Genomic DNA, 24,132 nt, shown 5'->3' on the forward strand with positions numbered 1-24,132 from the left:
ATAATTATGAATAAATTGAAATTATCAAACAAGAATCTTGCCAAAATAAGGAAATAAGTATAAATATTCACTTTAATGTTCATTTATTATAACTATAGCTAATAGCTAAATCCTTTATGTATATTTAAAAATAATTTAGCTGAAATTAGGACTCGTTATTACTCTCTACTAACGAGTCTAAATTACTATTGCATAATATCTTGATCTGTTTGACGTTTTGCCAATTTATTTTATATCCTGTTGATTTGTTCATGAATCTTTGTTCGATTTCGAGCGCCGATATTTTGACAATCAGCTTAATTTTCAGTCATCATCACTCTTCTCGTAGTTACTCTTCCGTAAAGATTACTGTTATCACTTCATATTAAATACTGTATGTATTAAATAACTTTTAATTTGTATTTTGTCGGTAAGAGTCAGAGATCTGACTATTAATCATTTTGTTTCATGTACCTGTACTACTCTCTGTACTTTATTCTTGAAGTTATGCTTAAACAAATTATTTAAAATATTTATGGAGCCAATTTTGATGAAAATATAAAAGGTCAATTTGACATCCATTGGGTCATTGGAATTATATAAAAAATGATTTGTATTATAAACATTTGAGATTACTATATTTTGGTACCAAAGAATATGAAACATTTAAAATTAATAAATTATATTATTATTAATCAACCTTTACAAAATCCATTTGAATATTTAAATATTATTAATTATTTTTATTATTGAATAATGTGTCAATGTTTTTTTTTCTCTTTTTGCATAAAGCCTGCTTCAGTGTTTTTGTATTAGACTGCCCTCTTGCTGGAGACACATTCAACATTATAATTCTGTTTTATTATAAATTAATCTTTCTTAGTGTTTTTATCATGCCATAAATATTGTCCATTTCAATATTGTCTAATTTCATTTTAAAGGCTACATTTTCAATTTGATTTAATTTTATGATTTGAAGAAAACCGTGTCAATTGTTTAGCTACAGCTTGCTAATTCATAATATACTTCTGTATTTAATGTCAATTTTTGCAGTGGATGTGATCAGTATTTTTCTATCAGCAATTTGGATTATACGCTTCATAATAGTTTGAGCATTAATATCAAATAAAAAAATAGTTCATGAATTCACATCACATGTTAGGTTGTAGCTAATTACATTGGCTGTTTCATAATTATTCATGTAAGAAAATAATGTTCTAATTATATTCATGGGTGAACTATGTATAGCTGGAGTTATCATACAACAATGAATCACATTAAACAATGGTAAATACATGAAAAGATATTAATATTATTTATTAAAATCCAAGACACCTGTTACAAAAGAGAATGCATCGTTTTTAATAATGCTATTCATTTCTTTATTAGCGTTGTCATTAGAACTAAAGATACTACGTTTAGACACCTGTTTTTACAACATGCTTATGGGCACACACAATTCAAAGAATTTGTTTTGTTAAATGTACACTAAGTGTATACTGTTTTCACCTGTCTTTGTTCAGTATCTTTCAACATATATAAGCTCTGTCTACACTATCAAACTAGTTTCACATGGAAGTTTGATGTGATGATATACCCAAATATGGTAGTGATATGACATCATCATGTTCATATATGGGCACATCACATTTTTTTGTCAAATAAAGTTTGATAGTGTAGACAGAGCTTTATAGATTTATTAAAATCCAAGGCACAAAGGCACCTGTTACATATATCTGCTAATGTTTTCACCTGTCTTTGTTCAGTATCTTTCAACATATATCTGCTAATGTTAAGCTCTGTCTACACTATCAAACTACTGTAGTTTCACATGGAAGTTTGATGTGATGATATACCCAAATATGGTAGTGATATGACATCATCATGTTCATACAGTATATGGGCACATCACATTTTGTAGTCAAATAAAGTTTGATAGTGCAGACACAGAGCTTTATAGATTTAGATTGAAAAAACTTATTGTCATATAATATCAAACTTGGTTCCCACTAGGACTTAATGCAAGAACATAATTGCAGCGCAATTTAATTGACCAATCGTAACATAACGTAGTAATCCATAGATATAATTGTGAATTACTAATTATAGAAATTTATAATTTGTATGTATCATAAGATACAGAATTTGTTAATTTAAAGTTTTATTATTATTTCATTCTTTTTCATAATTTGTAGGTTTTATGAATTATTATGATGCATGTTCAGAGGGTTTAAAGATGGCTGACCCATCGCTGATATTTGGTGGTCCCGGCGCAGCCTGTCGAGATGAGTCGTTTTCAAAGATCTGCTGGGGGTTACTTGATCATTGTGATAATGGTACTAATTACTTCACTGGAGAAACTGGTGTCAGACTTGATTTTATCTCTTTCCATCACAAGGTAAAAGTTTATTGTTTAAAGATGTATTTTGCCCCAAAAACATAAAAATTGTTAATATTATACTTTGAATAGGCCATTCTATAGTTTTGATCAAGTTAATCACTTCCATAAAAAAATGTTTTTACTTATAAAAAGACAAATAAAAATGTATTGGCTTGCAGCCAGAATTAGACAATTTTTTTTATACTATTTTCATATCTGAATAATGTAACAAGTTGCAACCAGGTTGCATAGTGTGAATACAATGGAAAGTCTCCCAAGATTTTACATCGGTAAAAAACACAACGATGAAAGGTCTGTTTTTGATCTGCGATATCCTAGTCTGTTACTACATGTGAACGTGTATTGTCCTTGTATTAATCTGACTAATCATAATAATTAAATAGTGCACAACTATGCTTTCTTTTGAGAACAAGGTTCGCATAAATGTGTGTGAAAACCTGTAATACGTTGGGAGGTAAAATCTAGACATCTTTAATACAAGTTTAAACAATTTATGCAGATGTGAAAATGGAAATTGTAGGTTGAACTCTAAACCCAAAATAAGATAATAATAATACTTAACGAAAAAACTTGCATTAATTTATTATATTAATTAAAGTTTACCACCATTCAAATATTAGTTACACATTTAATTTTCTATTGTCTGCCAATCGAATACGCAAAATGTATTTTGTATATAACCCAGTGTATACACATTGGCACCATAGCAGACATCTTAGACTAACATTAACTTCTTGAAAGGAAAACAAGTTTATAATAAATAATAGACCGTGAAATAAATTCTGACATGTTGCAAATCTAAGACCCCCTGTATGCAATTTAAATTTAACAGATGTTTTCAAATGTACACACTGAATTGATCAATTTACCACTAGGCTAAATTTAATCATAAATGAGGATCACTTCAGTGTACAAACTTCAATGAATAAAGCCTTTAGCATTTAACAACAAAAATATGAATTAAATTTAATTTATCAGCTTTTTACATTCACTGCCACTGGACCATACTACTGTATTAAGTGACTTAGAAACGTTTGTGAAAATTAATTAATTTACGAGATGATACACCGTAAAAAGATCTTACTTTGCATTTATAAAGCTTAATTTATGATGCAGTACACGGTAAAAAGATATTACTTTCTTTTTTTCCTTTTCTCTTTTTAACTATTGTGTTTTATTTGATTTGGCAAAATATAAAATAACACTAATGACTTTTACTGTAGAATTAGTGATTAAAATAAATTCATATGTTTTTAAATTTTATTATGAAACTTTATTGTAAATGCGTTAAATTAAATTGACAGGGCAAAGGTCATTCAACGTATATTTTAGAAACTGAGATGGAGACCATTACAAAGATACATAATCTGCATCCATCGTTTAAAGACAAACCTATAGTTAACGAGTAAGTAATTTGAATTATTATTACTTTACTAACCCCAGTCTTCACATCGAAGGCGAGATTCTACCCGAGAACATCCTTAAAAAGATTGTTAGAACGGTGGTTGACGACCAGGCGTAATCTTTTTTAGGCCTAATCATAACAGATTTGATTTATAAACCAGACAGTGTCTGACATCAGTAGTCTGTTGTCAGTTTAACGAGTTAAGGGATCAAGGAATATTCACTGAGCATTGAATCTGAATCCACCTACTTGTCAATATGGTATTACATGGATCAATAGTGTCCTAAGAGGCCTCAACTATTCACAAGGCAGTTAATTCAAAGTTGTGGTCAATATAGCAACATTATTGTTCCTAGAGACTTGTCTATTTACAAGGCAGGTGAATCACACACTTATATCAATACACTGTAACATTACATGGATTAAAGGTATTCTATTCAAGGCAGCAGTCTTATTTGGTTAATTCAGTACTTATACACAAATATGTTTTTTGTGACAAATTGGTGTTGAAAATAAACTAATTAATGATGCGTATACAGAAATATCAAAGGAATGAATTTTAATTAAATTGATGCCTTAAATAGAACAAAAAAGATTTACAGTATCTAAATAAAATGATGTGGGATTTAACATTTTGTTTATGAGCATTTAGAATATCATTATAACTTTGTTTTGTTTTTAATTAATTAATTTGTACTACATAGTTTTGTTTTTTTTTGTGTTTTTCTATTGTATAATAATGATGGAGTAAGAGCAGTTTTCTGTTTGGGCTCATGCCTATTACTTGCTCCTGGCAAGATGAATTGTAAAACGTACATTTAAGAATTTTTACCGAATAAATATTATTAATAAATATTATTATTATTTGCTCATTCCAACTAAACCTCATTTTGATACTGGTTGGTTGCTTTAACTAAAATTATTTTGTTTGTTTTGTTAAAATGTGTATTCGTATTCGCATGAGAAAAAGTTTTTGTTTTATTTCAGTGAGGCAGACCCATTGGTAGGTTGGAGCAAACCTGAATGGTGGCGTGCTGATGCCACATATGCAGCCATTGTTGCAAAGGTAGTTATCTAGTAGTCAGACAGCTGTCATTTGGGTGCTTAGCTTGGTGTTTAGTGTCTTTTTGTTCTCTTCCTTTTGGTTTCTCTTCTTTCTCTTCATTGTCGAGCGCATAGAGACATCGTTTATTTGCGCTATATAAATCTATCTATTATTATTATCATTATTGGTCTTTTGACAGACATATCGCCATCATTATCATCATCATATTTATATCGTTATCTGCATCGTCATGCTATTATTATTCATAATAGTCATTACCGTAGTTCCTAGGGTATAATCCCACCTCGGGTATAATCCCACCCCCGACTTTACGATCACCTTCACACACAAGCATATCCCCGGGCAAAGTCCCAGTGTATAGTTTAACATTAGGACAGAGTAGGCCTAGACATTTTAATGGCTGTTAACATCATCACAGTCGGTGGCGGCACGCGGTGTTTCGATTTTTGTAAGCTACGTTTTTCGAGATTGTTATACTGTACGTATGAAACGCAATATGTACCAAATGGGAGAAATTTGTAAAAAAAGTGCGTTTTAGGGGTTTTATCATGTTTATCATAGTCAATCTATTGACTAATGGCTTTATATATTGGTCGGTTCGTTGCGCGTTAGTTAAAGTGTGCATAACTTCTGCGTAATGTCGCGCTCATACGCAATTGAATGTGTAAAGTTGAAAAAACAACGAGTCCATTGTTTGATCTAGGCTAATCTAGGCCTACTTCGAAAGTTGTTTTTTCGTACGAATTTTATAGTTTTGCAGTTCAAATTGTGGTTATCATGCCGAAGAGAAGAAAATGCTGGACTGTTGAAGAGAAAGTGAGAATAGTAGAGTGGCACAGGAAACATGAAAACAACCAGTCTCTGACCGCAGAGGAATTTGGGGCCTGCAGAAAGTCTATACGCGAATGGAATCAAAATTATGAAAACCTACTGCAGCTCAGTGCCGGCACTTCAACAAAAAAAATGAAGAAAGTTCATGATGGATGTGAACCATTAAGTTCTGAGGTGGACACGCGTGTATTTGTATTTTTAGAAGAAATGAGAGAGGAAGGACGTACAGTCACCAATTACCGGTTACGGTCATATGCCCGTGAGTGCGCTGCAAATTTACATTTGCAGAACTTTAAAGCTCAGGTACAGGCATGAAGTTTAAATATAATATTTGGTTAATTGTACATAAATCAAATATTTGTAACAGAAATCAAGAGGAAAAATATGAATTTCCCCCTTGTTATGGTTCCATAAAAACCAGGAAGACTTTTTTTCAGTAGTTAGGTAGTTAACCTAATGTAATAACATGTCTGGTGACTCCCTAGCAGGTGAAAAAAGATGGTAGATATACGGTGGATAATTTTTGCTATAGCATGAAAATAAAAATCTGAAGTTGAATAAAAATACCAGAAATGTAATATTCAAGTTATATTACCTATTTTAGTCATCTGATAACATTTTTTACCACACCGTTTATTTTTCATAGCTTTTTAAAATGCCTCTCTATTTACAAAATTTGTGTACAAAAGAATAGAGATTTTACTGCGTAATTTGAACTATCCCCCCCACTGATAAGAAAGTGCTTATTTTCAACAAGCTCGTGTAACACAAAGAAAATCCCAAAAATTATGAAACATAGGGGAAACTATAGATCGATAATTATTGGAATGTATGATCAATAGAAATTTTTTGCCAGCACCTGGCCTTTAACGTTTCCAATGGATGGCTCCATCGATGGAAGAAACGTTTTAATGTAGGAATGCGTCGGGGCACTAATGAGAGCCAAAAAGTTCCCGAAGATTATAGGGATGATCTTATGGGATTCCGAAGACGTATCATCCGGATCCGTCAACAAATAAACGTGCCCCTGAGGTACATAGTAAACATGGATCAGACAATGGTTCGTTTCGATATGCCGTACGCCGCAACCAACAACGTGCGCGGCGAAAGAAGTATACGAATAAGCAACACCGGAGCAAAGAAAAAAGGTTTCACAGTCGGTCTAGCCGCTTCCGCCGATGGACATAAGTTACCAGCTGCTATAATTTTTAAGGAACTCAACGGCCGAATCCCCCCTCGGGTTCGCATGAGGTTGCAAATCCCAGCAAATGTGCGTGTCAGTGCATCACCAAACGGATGGATGCGTACAGAGGAAGTACATCACTGGATCGAAAATCAACTAGTAAACGTCAGAGACGACGACAATGAAGAACTGTTAATAATATTAGATATATGCAGCTCATAGATCTGTAGCAACCCTTGATTTGCTCGAAGATTTAAACGTAAGTGTTGTCTTTATACCAGCCGGATGCACTAGTATTTGTCAGCCGATGAACATCAGTGTAAATCGTCCATTTAAATCCACCTTACGTCGTCTTTGGACTGACTGGATGGAGAATCACGACGAAAGAACGCCACACGGAAACCTGAAGCAGGCTTCCTGTCAGCAAGTCGTGAATTGGGTATCCGAGGCATGGGAGCAGATTGATCCAGAACTTGTGCGTCGTTCTTTTTTGCGCTGTGGAATATCCAATGCGCTTGATGGATCGGAAGACGACGAATGTTGTGATGAAATACCAGATTATGATGAAAACGAAGAACTTGAAGATGATCTTGCAGGAATTGTGTTTGCCGACGATGGTGAGGATAGCGATGAAGAATTTGACGGCTTTGTCTACGATGACAATTAACATTGTTAAGTGAGCTCTGCAAAGTTTCTGTCTGATAAACCATAAGTTGTATTGACATTATGGATTTTTGTTATAATTCCTTTTTATATTACAGTTTACGGTGATTCTGAAAGTTATTTGAAAATGTTCCAAACTTATCGCTGGTGTTTTTTTTTGCCTGACGTAATATGATTATGTTGTTGTTCGAAAGTTGCATTTACATTAATGAAGTATGTAGTACTAAGTGACTAAATAAAATTAGACATACGGGTAATTGTGTTTTTTTAGCAACGAATACTGTACCTGCAGTATTTTAATTATGTCTATAAAAAACATTGAACATGAATGCTTGCGCCACGCGGTAGCTAGACGGACGGTGATCCAACTTATATTTAACCATTTTTTGAAAAATCCGTGTACTATAGTACATACATTTTTTCCAAAAAATGGCTGAAAGATAAATTTGGCACACATGCTGTTTCATACATTTCATAGACAAAGATCGAAACACAAACTGGTGGCGTATGTAAAAAGTTCTTTGGTGTAAAGCAAACATGGAATGAGTGGACGGATTTCGTAGCCGTCGACCGGAAGCGCGTTGGCTGGGCCCCAGGCCGGACGTTGGCAGACCCTTTGCCTAAGACGAGGTATTTATTAAAGTCCAATAGCTATATAGTCTAGACTCCAATCAAGTCTGATTTTAATACCGAAATATATCTTTAAATAGGCTATTTGGATCATAGGGTAATTGTTCAAATAACACTCATTTTGGTCATAACGGGATGTCATTTTCGGTTCACGTACAGGGAAATCTCCGGGTATAGTCCCACCTCCCAAATTCGGCCAAATTTCACGTACAAGGGGGGGGGGGTGGGATTATACCCGGGGAACTACGGTACATGATTTTTAATATTGACTTGATAGGATGATCTTTGAATGGTGTAATTAAGTTCTAAGTTAAATACACCTTAGCAACCCCAATTAAAAAACATGTTTTGAAAAATAAATTTATGTTAAAAAAAAATTATAAACTTTTAATCACTTTAGACATAATTTAAGGGTTGGTAATTAACTACATTAAGAAATGAATTACCATATAAAATAGCAAGAAAAAGTGTATGCCTGAGGACATTTGCATCAAAATGATTCATACCAGTCTACTGCTAATTTTAATTTTCAATGCCAAGATTTATAGGAGATATTATACACATCATTCATAAGTTTACTGAAAACACATTTTGTGATGTTTTTTAAAATCATAGCAATTTTATTTCCATGGCTCAGCAATTAAGATAAATGATTTATTACATGTGTTTTTTTGTTAAAAGAGGTTCATGCATGTTGTTCGAATTGTTTTTAAAACTTACCAAACAACTCTGTGAACTTAAGATACTAGAAAATGAGTTCTAAAATTTAAAATTTTATCTAGACAAAAAAACGTTTGTTATATAATTCAGCTAAAATTACATAATATGTTTTTCTTGCAACCTTAATAATTATAAAACATTTTTATTACATTTGAAACTGTGACTGCTAGGGACGAATCCAAAAGGATATTTTAGCATGATCCAATTTGTAAAACCTGGTATATCTTTGTCGCTAAACCCTGCACTTTGTAATGTATTGAAACAATGTATATAGAGTAAATTAGAAAAAATGTTTATATTTATTATATTCCTATATATTTATTTATAATTTTATGTATTGTGAGAGTATATAGAGATTGAATAAATGGCTGAATGCCTCCAAGAAAAAAAAATGTGCACTTAGGAAATGTAAATATTTCATAAGAAACTGGTGTTTAGAGGTATAGGCCTAGTAGAAACCATTATTTTAACATGGAAACAAACATTTTCTTTTCACATAAGACACCAAAAATTTAAATAAAAGATTATATAGTAATAAAGTAAATGCTCAGAGACTGATATTTTTAGAATAATGAACATGCTAGTACATTTCGGCTGTTTTTTTTTGTCACCAATATATAGATTTTAATGAACATTTTTTTCAGACTTTCACGCATTTTTTTTAAACTCATTTATTTAGTAAATGTACTCCTTTTTATATATTTTGTTGTTGAATTGGTACTTCATAAATGTTTGATTATACATACTTGCTAAATCATTTGCCAAGTAATACCATTTTATGATTCTTTCACTGATTTATTTTTTTTTGGAAAATAAATCAATATTTGTTAATTGTTCACCATTATACCATAGTATTTAAAATGTATTTAACAAATGTGTGGGTTTAAGGTGAAGCAAAAACAAAATGTATTGTGTTCATCTTCTTCATCAGCTTTATATCCATGTAGTGATTCTGATTATAAGTTGTATACAAATTCATTACACACTCCTTTAAAAAGATGATTTTCAGATAATTGCCAGCTATAAGATCCTCTATTGTGCATCAAACTATCCATTAAGCCAATCTACCAAAGCATTTTTTTGAAAGATTCATTGTTATTAAGCTGTTACATCCAATCTTAAATGGGTTGCTTTTGATGACATGATTTTTATTGTCTGTTTATTACAATTTAATCATCCTCATGATTTAGTTAGATTTTTTTTCTTCCCAATAAATTGCGAATGTAATCATTTAGTGGAATGAAACAAAGCTTTTATTGTAAGAAAGCCTGCAGAAAAGTTAATTTAATTTGCATCATTTCCAGGTAATTGATTAGGAAGATGCTAAATATGAGCATAACTATTTGAAAGTAATGACAAATTTTGTCATTTTAAGTGCAATAATCATGTAAACAATTTGTGTAGACAATTGACCTTCTTTTTTTGAACTTGTATAGTTGCATTATATAATACAATCTAGTAACTTGAAATTTCCCCTTCAAGCATCTAATGATTTCTCGTTCAAATCTTCACAGGTCGTGACACAACATCAAAATCTTCTGAGCAAATCGCCAGGGATAAATTACTCCTTGCTAAGTAACGATAATGGATTCTTGAATTTTTACCCCAGTTTTTTTGACCAACGAACGTTAGTGAGCCGTTTTCAGATCAATAATACAATGCCGAAGACCGTGCAAGTTATAAAGAAACCTGTTCTAAATGTGATGGGTTTGCTTTCTCTGATGGGTAACAAACAGGTGTATTCATCTGGCTCAGGTGAGCTCACATTATTTTGTTTAGCTCTGTCTACACTATCAAACTAGTTTAACAAAAAAGGTGTGATGTGCCCAAATATAGTAGTGATATTCCCAAATATAGTAGTGATTCCCAAATATGGAAGTGATATGACATCATCATTCTCACATAAAGTTTGATAGTGTAGAAAAAGCTTTAAATGACATTCAACCATAGAGGGCATACTAACTATACACATTGTTCAATAGCGGCGTACTGTTAACGAATAAAAAGCACAGGGATTTACACGCTTATTTTTAATCAGTCAGTTACAAATTCCCTTGTCACGAAAACAGTACTTAACAAACCCACTATAATAAAGTGTTATCTGTTATGAAATTGTCAGGTGTCTTTTGTGGCTAAACTGTTTCAATTTATGGTAATGCAATTAGTTGATCACATTTATGTAAGCCCTTTAATTGGCCCCATTTCTATTTCTGATCAAACTACCCTTTAGCACATCAGGTATACAGAAATTAAATTTATTGTTAACATTTGCACTTTTATCTACTGTATAATCAAATCCGGACAAAAAACCAAAAACCTAAAATCTCTTATATTTTTAGAAATGAATTCTATAAATTTAGGAATCACAGTTTGACAGCTAAGTGTGCTCCCTAGACAGCTGACACTAAAAAATACAATATAAAACATAAATTAAACTATAATAATGTTAAAATACTACATACTTACAGAAAAAGCAGATATGACCTTTATTACATTTTTTATGCCAAATGCTTACTAACCTAACATTGCATTTGTCCACTTTAGTAAAGGCAGATAAACATTTTATTGCGTTGTGTAGATGTCATACAGTACAAGGAAGAACCTTATATTACTATAATAAAATTGTAAAGGTTAGATGATCAGTGATAAAATAAAACATTCCCTGACAGTAATTCATATATTTCTACTGCTTGTAATAGTATAGATAATCCTTTTATAATAAATAAAGATCAGATTTCTTTTTTTTCTTATTTTTTAGGAGTTTTATCTGTTAAGGAATAAAATAAAATTGCTTTTGTGTTTATGGGTTAATTTTGACAAAGGTTAAATCCCTTAATATGCTCATAACCTTACGTTATTGCTCTCATGTTCAGCACATAAACCTTGTTTTGCGTTGTAATGTATTTCTTTCTAACATAAAATTTAGTACCTAATAATAAAATCTTTTCTCTGTTGCAATACATTTGGAAAGGGATGATTTATTTTTACTAATTGTATACTTTGCTTTCCTTAGTATACAAATAGGACAAATAATGAAAGACACGTTCCTACATTTTTTCAATCTATTTTAAGGTCACAAACTGCATTTTATGTAAATGAAATACTATATGGGCCTATTGCATTAATTTCACCTATTCAATTTGATCTTAAATATAAGTTGAATTTAATAATTTAAGCAGCCCTCTATAAATACCAGCATGCATTGCGCGCAGATTGATATTATTGTTTTTCTTCTGTGATTTCTTTTGATCGATCGTAATGGCCAAACGAAATGGAAGAATCATAACTTTTCAGAAAAAATACCGGGTTTTCCCCAATTTGTATTAACGGATTCTACCAAATGTTAGTGATATATATGCATTAATATAAAACATCAAAAATTGTAGGGATTATAGTGTCTTTAAATGTTTGAAACTGTTTGTAGTTTACTAAAAATGTTTGTGTACATCAGTTTTATTTAACTGTGCAAAGCAATGGCCCACAGTTTTTTTTGTTTTTGTTTTCAGAGTATTTTATCTGTATTTTTTTACTAGAATTATAGAGTGAATATAAAATTCTTTGCATGTTGTAGGGCCTTGTGTGTCTTGGTGAGTCATTTTGTCCATTTGATTTATCACTGTCTAACTTGCAATTCCATTAACTCTCTCTGGAGGCAATATCTAGTAGAAGGTCCATTAGTATTTTGAGGGTAAACATCCTCGTCGAAGTGAAGCTGTACACTATGCGCAACCACCGATAAATGTCCGAAGTGAAATCCCGCCGATTCCCTTTTAATTCCAGATTGATGGGCTCTATCAATCAGACAGCTGAACTTGTATTTTTCATATAAACCTTAGCGGTCAGTACATATACACATATAATATATAGTGCCCTAGTTTTGCTGTATGCAAAAATTATCCAAAAACCAAAAAAATCACTAACTTACCATCTGATAATTTTTTTTTATACAGTTTTTTATTTGTTTTTTTATATATAGCCTAATTGATTTTAGTGCAAGCGAGAGTGATTTTCATTGTTATAAAAATATTCTCCACATTCAACTCATAAACATTCTTTGAATTATTAAATTTGAATGAATAAAATGAAAGTTATTATATTGGCCATCAGTATTCTATAATAGCTGATCGATTTCAATCAATGGCCGTTGCAAATATGAGGATCATGAAATTTAAATTTACGGTCAATCTACATTTTATTAAATTTGATTCTATTTTCTGACCTAAGAATTAATCTCAATAAAAACCTTCATTTGCATTACAAACACAATTTCAAATTAAGCATGACCATTTATTAATGTCATAAAAGGGTAAATTTTGTACAAAACTAAATATCTATATTACTATTAATCAGCCTGCTTCTGTACAAAATTAATTTATGACCTATGAAACAATATTTCATAAGCTGTCGGCTCTTGTAGCACCTAGGGAATAGTTCCTCCTAATTAAAAGTTTATGTATCGATACATATAGAAGTGGAGATAAACATCAATTTCATTGTCATTCCCATAATTATTTTACTAATTACTATCTAATTATAGTTTATTATTAATTATTGTTGGATATCGCATTTTGTGTTATTACCTTAGGTATAGAATACTATACTCAATACATTGCAGTGTTAAATCGGTGGATAGGCATTATTCATTTTGCCCATTTGGATGTATTAGTACCTGAGGCTCGAACCTTTGACCTCAAAATTGCAAGCAAATAGACACAGCGACGACATGAATTTTTTCTTTTTGCACGGTCTTTGACTGAAAAAAGATTGACAATGACATTTTGATGTCTTCATTATTCGTTTGAAGAGTAAGAAATTTAGATACAGATTTCTATGTTTCTACAAATTATGTAGTTACACTTGTTAGAAGTCGACAGAAAAGTAGTAAACAATGACACCAACATACTGCACCACTGGTGATTGCAGAAGTGGAAAATATTTCATGTCAGACTGTGAATGAAAATGCGAGATTTCAAAATGTTTTTTATAATAACCATACATGCCTATTGTTTTCTTTTGTTCTATTTTCATCATTCTGTTTTCCTCCCATTTCATAATAATTTTTGGTTTTTGGTCCTATTGCGATAACTTCTTCCATCTTTAAATGGTTAAAAGTGTGAAAAATAAGTCGATTCTAATAAGTAAGCAGTCCGCTACAAATACCAGAATGCATCAAATAAGGATTGATATTTTCATGTTGTAAAACTTTCGATCGATTGTGAAAGGGTAACATATAAAAGAAAATATCAGCGAAATTACAAGGTTTTGCCAATTTGTATTAACAGATTCTGCCAAAAAAGGAAAGGCAATTAATTAAGCAATGAGACAACGCCGGGCTAGGCCTACAGGTAGTGTACGATGTTCCAATGTTCCGATCTTTACTAGCTTGAACTACACAACTAAGCCTAGCTAAGCTAGGCCTAAGACCGTCCATGAGAGGAAATTTGATGCGAGCTACTTAGGTAGTGCATTTTTTCCTCTTTTTAACATAATTAACCATAAAACTTACACAAGGAATGACCTGGTTTAATGTTTTTAAAGTAATATATTATATGCATTATTTTTACAAAATGTCTAGTGTCTTACTATTTCCTTCAGTAATGGTAATTTTTTTTTATATATTTTGTTTACTCTCTTTTATGATTGTATAGTCTGTCAGACAGTTGTTTTTCTCTTTTGAGCTTTTAGTTTTGATTAATTACAATACTCAAGTGTTTTTAATTTCATTCAGAATTTCAAGGTCATGTATTACCTGTTGCCCTTCCAAAACAATTGCTGCCTGTAGAGTATTTTTTTCTCTTTTATTTTATTTGATGATATTTAATATTATAAGCAATTGAAGTTTGTAATTAATTACTTCTTATAGCTCTGCATGCATCATATGTTTCATTTTTCCATGAAATGAAATGTTTAATCATTGTTTATAATTAAAGTTTGTAATTAAAGTTTTAGCATACACTGTATTGGTTAGTTATTTTGACACATTTCATCTGTTTTGTTTTTTTTAAATTACGTGAAGCTTCCTCTAGTGTAATATGCTAACTACAATACAAGTTTATAAGCGTTGTAGGACCTAAAATAATATTCACATAAACTGCATAAATGATCAAATAAGTGCATTTCTTGAAGTTTGAGCGTCTGTTGAAGCTCATTTAAATTGTAATGTTTAAAATTATTTTTTGATATTATTTGTAAAGCAAGTTCTAGGTAATGTGGCAATCACTAGCTGTATGTATGCCATTAAACCAATGACTTATCTGACTATGCACTTAAGCTTACATATTCAATACCAACCACTGCAGTTCTTTATAAAATACATCTTTTTGAAGCAAACGCTTATTCCACTAATTTGACTGCAGTGCGTGTTCAACTGCATTGCTTATTTGGGCTCTGTTCCATTCAACTGAGCCACTTATTCCTGACTGCAGCCCTTATTTGACTGGGAACGGTTATATTCAACTGAGCACTTATTCCTGACTGCAGCATTTATTTGACTGCAGCATTTGTTTAACTGCATTGCTTATTGGAATCGGTTCCATTCAACTGAGCCACTTATTCCTGACAGCAGCACTTATTTGACTACAGTGCTTATTCTTCTCGCATCACTATGTGAGCTCTGTTCCATTCAACTAAGCCACTTATTCCTGACTGCAGCCCTTTTTTGACTGCAGCACTTGTTTAACTGCATTGCTTATTGGGCTCTACTCCATTCAACTGAGCCACTTATTCCTGACAGCAGCCCTTTTTTGACTGCAGCACTTGTTTAACTGCATTGCTTATTGGGCTCTGCTCCATTCAACTGAGCCACTTATTCCTGACTGCAGCACTTTTTTGACTGCAGCACTTGTTTAACTGGATTGCTTATTGGGCTCTGCTCCATTCAACTGAGCCACTTATTTCTGACTGCAGCACTTGTTTAACTGCATTGCTTATTGGGCTCTGTTACATTCAACTGAGTGACTTATTCCTGACTGCAGCCCTTTTTTGACTGCAGCACTTTTTTAAGTGCAGCGCTTATTCTACTCGCATCACTATGTGAGCTCTGTTCCATTCAACTGAGCCACTTATTTTTGATTGCAGCGTTTTCTTGACTGAAGCACTTGTTTAACTGCATTGCTTATTGGGATCGGTTCCATTCAACTGAGCCACTTATTTCTGACAGCAGCCCTTTTTTGACTGCAGCACTTGTTTAACTGCATTGCTTATTGGGCTCTGTTACATTCAACTGAGCGACTTATTCCTGACTGCAGCCCTTTTTTTACTGCAGCACTTTTTTAAGTGCAGCGCTTATTCTACTCGCATCACTATGTGAGCTCTGTTCCATTCAACTGAGCCACTTATTCTTGATTGCAGCGTTTTCTTGACTGAAGCACTTGTTTAACTGCATTGCTTATTGGGATCGGTTCCATTCAACTGAGCCACTTATTTCTGACAGCAGCCCTTTTTTTACTGCAGCACTTGTTTAACTGCATTGCTTATTGGGCTCTGCTCCATTCAACTGAGCCACTTATTCTTGATTGCAGCGCTTTCTTGACTGAAGCACTTGTTTAACTGCATTGCTTATTTGGATCAGTTCCATTCAACTGAGCCACTTATTCCTGACTGCAGCACTTGTTTAACTGCATTGCTTATTGAGCTCTGTTACATTCAACTGAGCCACTTATTCTTGATTGCAGCGCTTTCTTGACTGAAGCACTTGTTTAACTGCATTGCTTATTTGGATCAGTTCCATTCAACTGAGCCACTTATTCCTGACTGCAGCACTTGTTTAACTGCATTGCTTATTTGGATCAGTTCCATTCAACTGAGCCACTTATTCCTGACTGCAGTCTTTTTTTGACTACAGTTTTTATTTGACTGCAGTGCTTCTTCTTTATCATTCACTTGGGGAGCTCTGTTCCATTCAACTGAGCCACTTATTTTACTGCTGTGCTTATTTGTCTGCAGCACTTATTATTAACTTCAGGGCTTATTGGGCATGCTTATTCAACTGCAGCTCATATTCATTTATCATACAGTATTCACCAGTATTGATTTGATGTCTGGGCTGGATCATTGTAATAAGATATTTATGGTACAAATATGTAACTCATCAATAACTTCATGTGTATAACAATACAGAATGACAGCTAATAAAAATACAAATAACATAACAGTGTTTTTTACTGTCAGTACAGACAATAAAAGAGTAAACTTTAAAGGAGGAGCTATGTCGTTTATTAAATATGTACTTTTATTTATAGTCAATTTCAAATTGTTCTTTGAACTTGGTAAACTTAAGTGTGACTATATGCCTATTAAAACAGTTTGAGTGAACAGTTTATATAGTACTAATCCTTCTACTGGGTACAAACATACTGCACTTCTCTCTAATGGTCTTGGATAGCCAAAGAGGTACTGTATTAATAGGTGCCATAATTGTAATTACACATAATGCCTCTGAGAATATTTTGACAATACATCTATATAGCAAAAACATAATATTTTTACTAAACTCGTAAACTTCTCTCTCCATTTAAGCTTTGGTACCATTTGATTTCCTCTTACCAATTCAGCTATGTCAGAACAATCATATCAGAAAGATTCACTAATTAGATGGTCTCTGTCCATACTGGATGGGGATAACTGCTTGTTTTGTTGTTTTATACTTCAAAATGTTTAACTTTTTTTCCCAGTTTTTAAAAAAATCTGATTTATTTAACGTCAACTTTAATGTAGAGAGCTCATGTTTTGAGTTTAATTCAACAACTCAAACCGTTTAAGACTCAATATTTATAACGACTAAATCAAGTGAAGAAGAGTATTTTCTGACATCATAAAAATATTTATCTATCAGGCAACAATACCTTATTATCTATTGACAATTGATAACATTTTAAAACTATGTTTGACAAATTTCTAAAAGTATTTATAGTTTTTAATAAGTGAAACCCATACTTAAGTACCTGTGCAAGTAAATATTTGTTGTTTAAAAATAGATTATACTATTGGTCTAAGAAATTAATTTCATTATTTATTTTTGTAATGTATTGAATAATATATCCAATATGCTCTTGTAGAATATGCAATGAAACAATAAGCATATTAAAACCCAGGAGCAAATAAGAATAGGAGATGATATTTCCATGGGTAAAACAACCTTTAGTATCTACCACCTTTTAGTATAAACCCATAGAGACTAAATGATAATCACAAGATAAGATTGCAATTTGATGATTGTTTGGTTCATCAACTCCTTCAAGAGTATTATATTTATTAAATACATTTCCATAAACCGGCCCCAACTATCCTAATGATGTTTTGAAACATTAACGATAAATTTCTAAACCACCCCCACCCCCTCCTAAAAAAAAAGAAAACTAAAGATTTGTTATAAATTATATAAATTGGCTGTTCCACAAAAAAATAAAAGAAAAATAAACTGTTAAATTTAATCATAGTGGGCATCCGGTTGACTATGTTTGTCTTTAAATTACAATGTTTCCAGGTAATTATTTTTGTTTTTCAATCCAATTTGAGTGAATTAAAAAAGTGAATGTGAAATTAAAAACAACTTTGTTTTCCTTGAACTTGTAAGTAATTTCTGTGGGTGGTTGCGATGTTTACAACATTAATTAATTAAATTTATTGTACAAATTTCAATGAATGTCAATATGAACGGAAGGTAGAGAAATTAAATAGATAGACACATAAATCCTCTGGCTGTTTTATTTTATTGTTTTGAATTTAAGCTTTTATTTTTATCTCAGTTGAGATAAAACCATTGATACCCACAGCATTGTCATTATTTGAGTAACCTTACCATCAACTTTCTATTATATTTAAAGTCATGGTATACCCAGGTAAGAGTGACTGGTATATCTAATAAATTAAATCACTGAGAAAATTAGTATGCACATGTGATAATTTTACAATCAAGTACGAGTTGTGAATAATAATAAAGTTTATATAAACTTAATTACTCCTGTACAATGGTTAAATTACAATAATGATCACTACCAGCATATAGATAATATGCCATTATTCATTTTTCCTGTATTAAAAGATTTGACAAACTTAACCCTAGACACTATATAAAAATATCTAGCAATTGTCTGTCTCTATATTGAATTGCATAATTTTACATTTTTGTTCAATAATATCTGCTCAACTTACTAGCTTTAAACACATATAATGATTAGTTTAAGTAAATTCAATGTGATATATTTAAGAATATCCTGTCTAGATTTATAGCAGGTGCATCTGGCAGACGATCCCCTCATTTTGAGTGTTTTTCTAAGATAATAGAACAATAACAGAACATAATTTAATACTTTACTAGATTAAAGTGAAGTGACATTTATTTTATTGTTCAATAACAAGACTAGGTATACAGAAACATGTACAGCTATAGCCACTCCGATAGTTCATACCTCTACCTGCTGTAAAATTCTCCTACAAGATTTCTCCGGGGAAAAATTGTATATAATTGTGTGTGTGTAATGCTGTGTGCAAAGTATAGAAATAATAATTGTTTTAGGCATAATAACAATTGAATTAGAAGGCAATCTTTGTCTCACTGGGATTGTTTTTACTAAATAAATGAGAAGAAAAAAATTAGTGGTTTACTCTTCCAATGGATAGGCACCATGTAATTACCATTCTAACATAAGCAAAAAAGATATAATGAAAATTATAAGTTTTCATGTGATGTAGGAGATAAAGCAACAAATTTTTAATATTAATATAGTATTTAAACATTAATTTTTTCGATATACAATTTAAAATAGATTTGGATTGGTAAAACATTGTAGATGTTCTGTAACATTTTATATTGACGTTTTGATAAAATAAATTTGAATTGTATTTTGAACTGTAAATGTTATTCAATGAAAAATGGGCATGTCGAAAATGTAAGAGAAAAGGACTAACATCATTCAATTACAAATGACATTGCAGTTAAGACTTCAAGGCAAAATAGAAAAAAACCAGCAGCGAATAATATGTATGAAGATTGTTATTCACACATACAACCTGATCATGTTTTTCTTAAAAATACAGGGTTTTTACCAGTGCTCATAAAACAGTAAAAAATGCCGTATTATTATTCATATCTGCAATATATTATTGCAACTGTAAAATTCACCTGTCTTCTTCAGCCCATATCGTCCTGCCACTTACTCTGTAGTTGTTTGTTGTTGTTTTGATTGATAATGATAATAAAGAATAAAAATATCGTCCTACTGCTGGGCAAAGGCCTCTCCCAACTTTTGCCAGCTGTTCCTGTCTTTTTTGTAAATCTTGGCCATGCTGTGGTACCAGTCGGTCTTTTATCTCGAAAGAGTTCTACCCCTCTTTGTTTTTATGGTTGCCACTCCGTTTTCAAATGTGTCCATCTACCATCATGTATCCTTCCTAGATGCCCTGGCAACCTTCATTTTGAATATTTTGCTGTCTTTACTGCATCATTCACTTTTGTTTGTTCTCTGACCCATTTGTTGGTTTTCATGTCCCTCCTCGTTTACCCAAGCATCATTCTTTCCATGCTTCTTTGTGTGGTTTGAATTTTCCTTTCCATTTACTTATTCCATACCCATGTTTCATTTCATGTCATAGCCGGCTGAATGAATTGATTGTAAAAATATCTAAATATAAATGGAATACAAAAAAGCTGGATATAAGATAAAGATGCTAAATTTTATATTTGATAAACTGAGATATGGTCACTGGTACTGTAATAGGTGTTGACTTATGGTTTCTCTAATGATTCCACCAGACTTTTTATTCCATCATCTAAAAGGAAAGCTGGTGATAATTCTTCTGTCTCTGCATCTGGAATGACGTGCTACCTGTTGAAAGAGCAACAAATTTGGCACCTCTGTTTAAGCGCCATCCTATAACTTTTCTTTTTATCAAGTAGTTTAAGTATTAGGTACTCTGTTCTTGGTAGGGCGCCATATAAAAGCTTAATCAGATTAAAACGGAAATTAATTTACGTGTCATTTCAATCCATTACAGTGGTTCAAAAGTCTTCGGTAAAAGATATTGCTACATAGTATGACATTAAATTTCACTATTTTTTACAAATTATTTTTAGTTTTTGAAAAAACTATAAATGTGGAACACTTACTTAGACATTTTGAACTGTAATATAGTTCATTATCAGCTAAGTGCTATTAATGTATATAAATCACAATCCCAATTACATGTATACAAATTAAGGCATATTATCCATCTCAATTTCAAACTAAAAAACGTTTCTCATTTTTCAAATTTTCTTAAACCTTTGGAAAAAACTGTCAATAATAACTGAAACTGACAGAAAGCCCGCTTGAAAAATGTCTTCCGGTTGGTTTTTATTTTCTTTTTGATTTGAAGTTAATGGTCTCCCAAATACATTGATCTTTTATCAGATATGTAAAATGGGGAGATGTTATATTGAAGCTAGATTTAAGACTAGAATGCGATGAATCACGTGTAATTGCCTCTTCTGGGATTTAGCTGGCCATAAGTGGCCAAGTAATTGGTTGAATGTTTTGACACTGCAATGTGTCTGAAGATACAATATTGTTGCGAATCTTTATACTTAAATGACAGATTGTTCAGTTTTGTTGGAGTGGCATTAGGATGATCAGTTTAATCACCAGAAATCATGTTTGCGGCGTGATACTTTTGATAATTATGGAAAATTATACAAATCTAGTTGACTTCAATTAGTTAGACAATACATAAAAATGAACAGTATTAATACAATTTGATACAATCTGATACCATAAACCATCAACAACTTGATTGAATTAATTGTCGACAGAGTTTACACAACTGTATAGATATTCAAAACCCAATTAAATAATTATAAATTGCAACAAGAAATTTGAAACTATAAATTACTTCTAAATTTTCTTTCTGTCAATATCTCTATTAATCTCACAAATATCCAGATAGTACATTCTGTATATTGTTAGTAATTATAATCAAATAGGTTTTTGGTACTGTACATCAACACCTAATGGAATGCCCAATGGAATACCCAATGGAATACCCAATGTAATACCCAATGGAATACATACTCACATATTGACTTGACTATAGTGATACTATATTTATTTATACTTACATTTAATTTTAATTTATGTTTTTAGTGGATGGTAAAGTCATTAGTAATGATAGTGATGTTGGTATACTTGCAACAATACAGTCAACTACGGATTCCCCAAACAGGTAATATGGACTTTTAGATTTCCACATCAAATGCTACTGCTACTTTTATGGTATGTTCATGCGCCAGGCGACTGTTAGGTTGACTGGCAAATTTGAGCACTTGTTCAGTGGGCGTATGACGTCATAACACTGCAAATGTTTACCAAAATCATGGCCAAGAATGTGTTGCGATGATTTTACGAGAATGTAGTAAAGTTCACTGGCATGTCACAATGTTCACTTAATCTAAAAGATATTATATATGTCGCAGAAACAGTGGACTATACAACCCATGTGAACGCTTGAAAATTGGTTATTTTATGCAAATTTGTGTAAAAAATATGCCTATTTTGAATCGATTATAGCTCTCCGAGATGGCTGGTGACCCCCAATTTTTTTAACTTAAATATGTAAGAAGATATGTTGTAGATATGAATTCATGCAAAATTTTACCTCTGGGGTGTTGTGATGTCAACGTATGGCCACACAAAATTTAAAATATAGGAATTTAGTGTCTCTTTCAACACAGTTCGTCACATTCAATAGAGCGCATATCGCGTAAACGTTATCAATTTTCAATAATGTTATTACTTAAAACATTCTCCTTCAGACACATGAACTTTATTTTTAATTTGAAAATTTCATCATATTCAAACAATTAAATAAACGTGAGTGGTGAAAAATAAAAACTAACCGTCAACTAAACCGTCTACAATGCCAATACAGTCAACTGTTGACTCTTGTTGAACGATTTTGATCATTACTGTTTGTACAATAGTTGTGGTGCAGCTTACTGTAGGCTAAGCCTAATAAAAGCATCTGTATGTTACGATATGTTGCGTGATAGCCTAACTCGTCACCGTGACGAGTTCAAATCTAGTTTAGTTTGAGAGTGTAAATCCTACTCTAGTTATACCCAAGAAAAAAGCCGGAAATTAAAATTTTAATAATGTAGCTTGGCTATACTTATTTGTTTTTGAAAGCGTTGGTGCATTAGTAACTTATCATATTCATGCTTGTACAGTGTTAGTGATGTGACAATGTGTTGCAAGATTTGCCAATTGTCAAGAATGACAGAAATCTTCCTAATGGATTAAAGCCTGTTATGGTTTCCCCTCCAAATATATGGGATTTTTTTTTTTCTTTGAAGATGAAACTAGTCATAGTAGCATCTATAATGAATACGATTTACTTCAAATTCGATTTTTTAATGTGGATATCTTATTTCATAGCAGGGGTGGCGCCAGGATCTTCCCGACGTGGGGGCTACATTCCCCGACGAGGGGGCTATGCGAGCGAGGCGAGCATCACTAGGCTGGGGGCCAGGGGGCCGCCAAGGGCCCCCGGTGGGAGTCCAGGGGGGCGAAGCCCCCGGAAGCAACGCGTTCTAGCGTCATTTGAGGTCATTTTAATCAGATTTAGGTTAGCCATTTTTTCCATTTTTTATAATGCATAAATAAAATACTGCGTGCAAAAAAACGATGCGCGATGACTGTTTCAATCCATATTTTTCAATTTAAAAAATAAAAAAAATAAAAAAATTTAGAAAAATAGAGTTGGAGGTCCCGGAAATTGGACTTATTATACTTCAAAACATGAAACAAAATATATAAGTCCCTATCATGGTTGTGCCTGAGCTAAGAAATGTTTGAAAAATAGAGATGTTATAGGTCCCGGAAAATGCAATTCTTGTACTTCGAAATATGACCAGCTTTATTGTTGGGGCTGAGCTAAGAAAATGTTTAAAACTAGAGCTGCAGGTCTTCAAAAAACTGCATTTTATACTTTGGAAACATCAGGCCTAGAGGCTTAAAAAACGCAAGCATAGACCTTTTTCAGTCGGGGAAATAAGTTTATTCCTCCCAAGTGTATGCGTGCGTACCATCTGGACTTCCGAGTGGTGAGAAATTCATGACATACATTGAAAATGTAATAACTTAATTAGCTATAATAAGATGTTGGCTAAGCGAAAATGGCATGTTTTTTTGTTTAGTAATGGATGAAAAATTTATTTTAGGTGCCCCACGGTACAGAAGGTTACTTGTAAATTTAAAAATTGGTGAACATACAAACAATTA

The 24,132-nt window shown here is 32.2% G+C and overlaps 1 protein-coding gene across 4 annotated transcripts in view; it reads left to right on the plus strand.

Moving 5' to 3' along the window:
- The window catches only part of LOC140046778 (alpha-L-iduronidase-like), a 98,079-nt gene that overhangs the window by 9,514 nt on the left and 64,433 nt on the right, over positions 1–24,132 (plus strand). For all 4 annotated transcript variants that reach the window (XR_011844841.1, XR_011844840.1, XM_072091506.1 and 1 more), the window contains exons 6-10: positions 2,175–2,377; positions 3,685–3,785; positions 4,773–4,851; positions 10,393–10,633; positions 21,997–22,075. Coding sequence is in view for 2 of the 4 variants with exons in the window: in XM_072091506.1 (XP_071947607.1) it covers positions 2,175–2,377; positions 3,685–3,785; positions 4,773–4,851; positions 10,393–10,633; positions 21,997–22,075 (703 nt within the window). In the remaining 2 variants the exon portion in view is untranslated. The remainder of the gene's footprint in view (positions 1–2,174; positions 2,378–3,684; positions 3,786–4,772; positions 4,852–10,392; positions 10,634–21,996; positions 22,076–24,132) is intronic.

The sequence above is a fragment of the Antedon mediterranea genome, chromosome 4 (genome assembly GCF_964355755.1).
Source record: "Antedon mediterranea chromosome 4, ecAntMedi1.1, whole genome shotgun sequence".
Lineage (NCBI taxonomy): Eukaryota > Metazoa > Echinodermata > Crinoidea > Comatulida > Antedonidae > Antedon > Antedon mediterranea.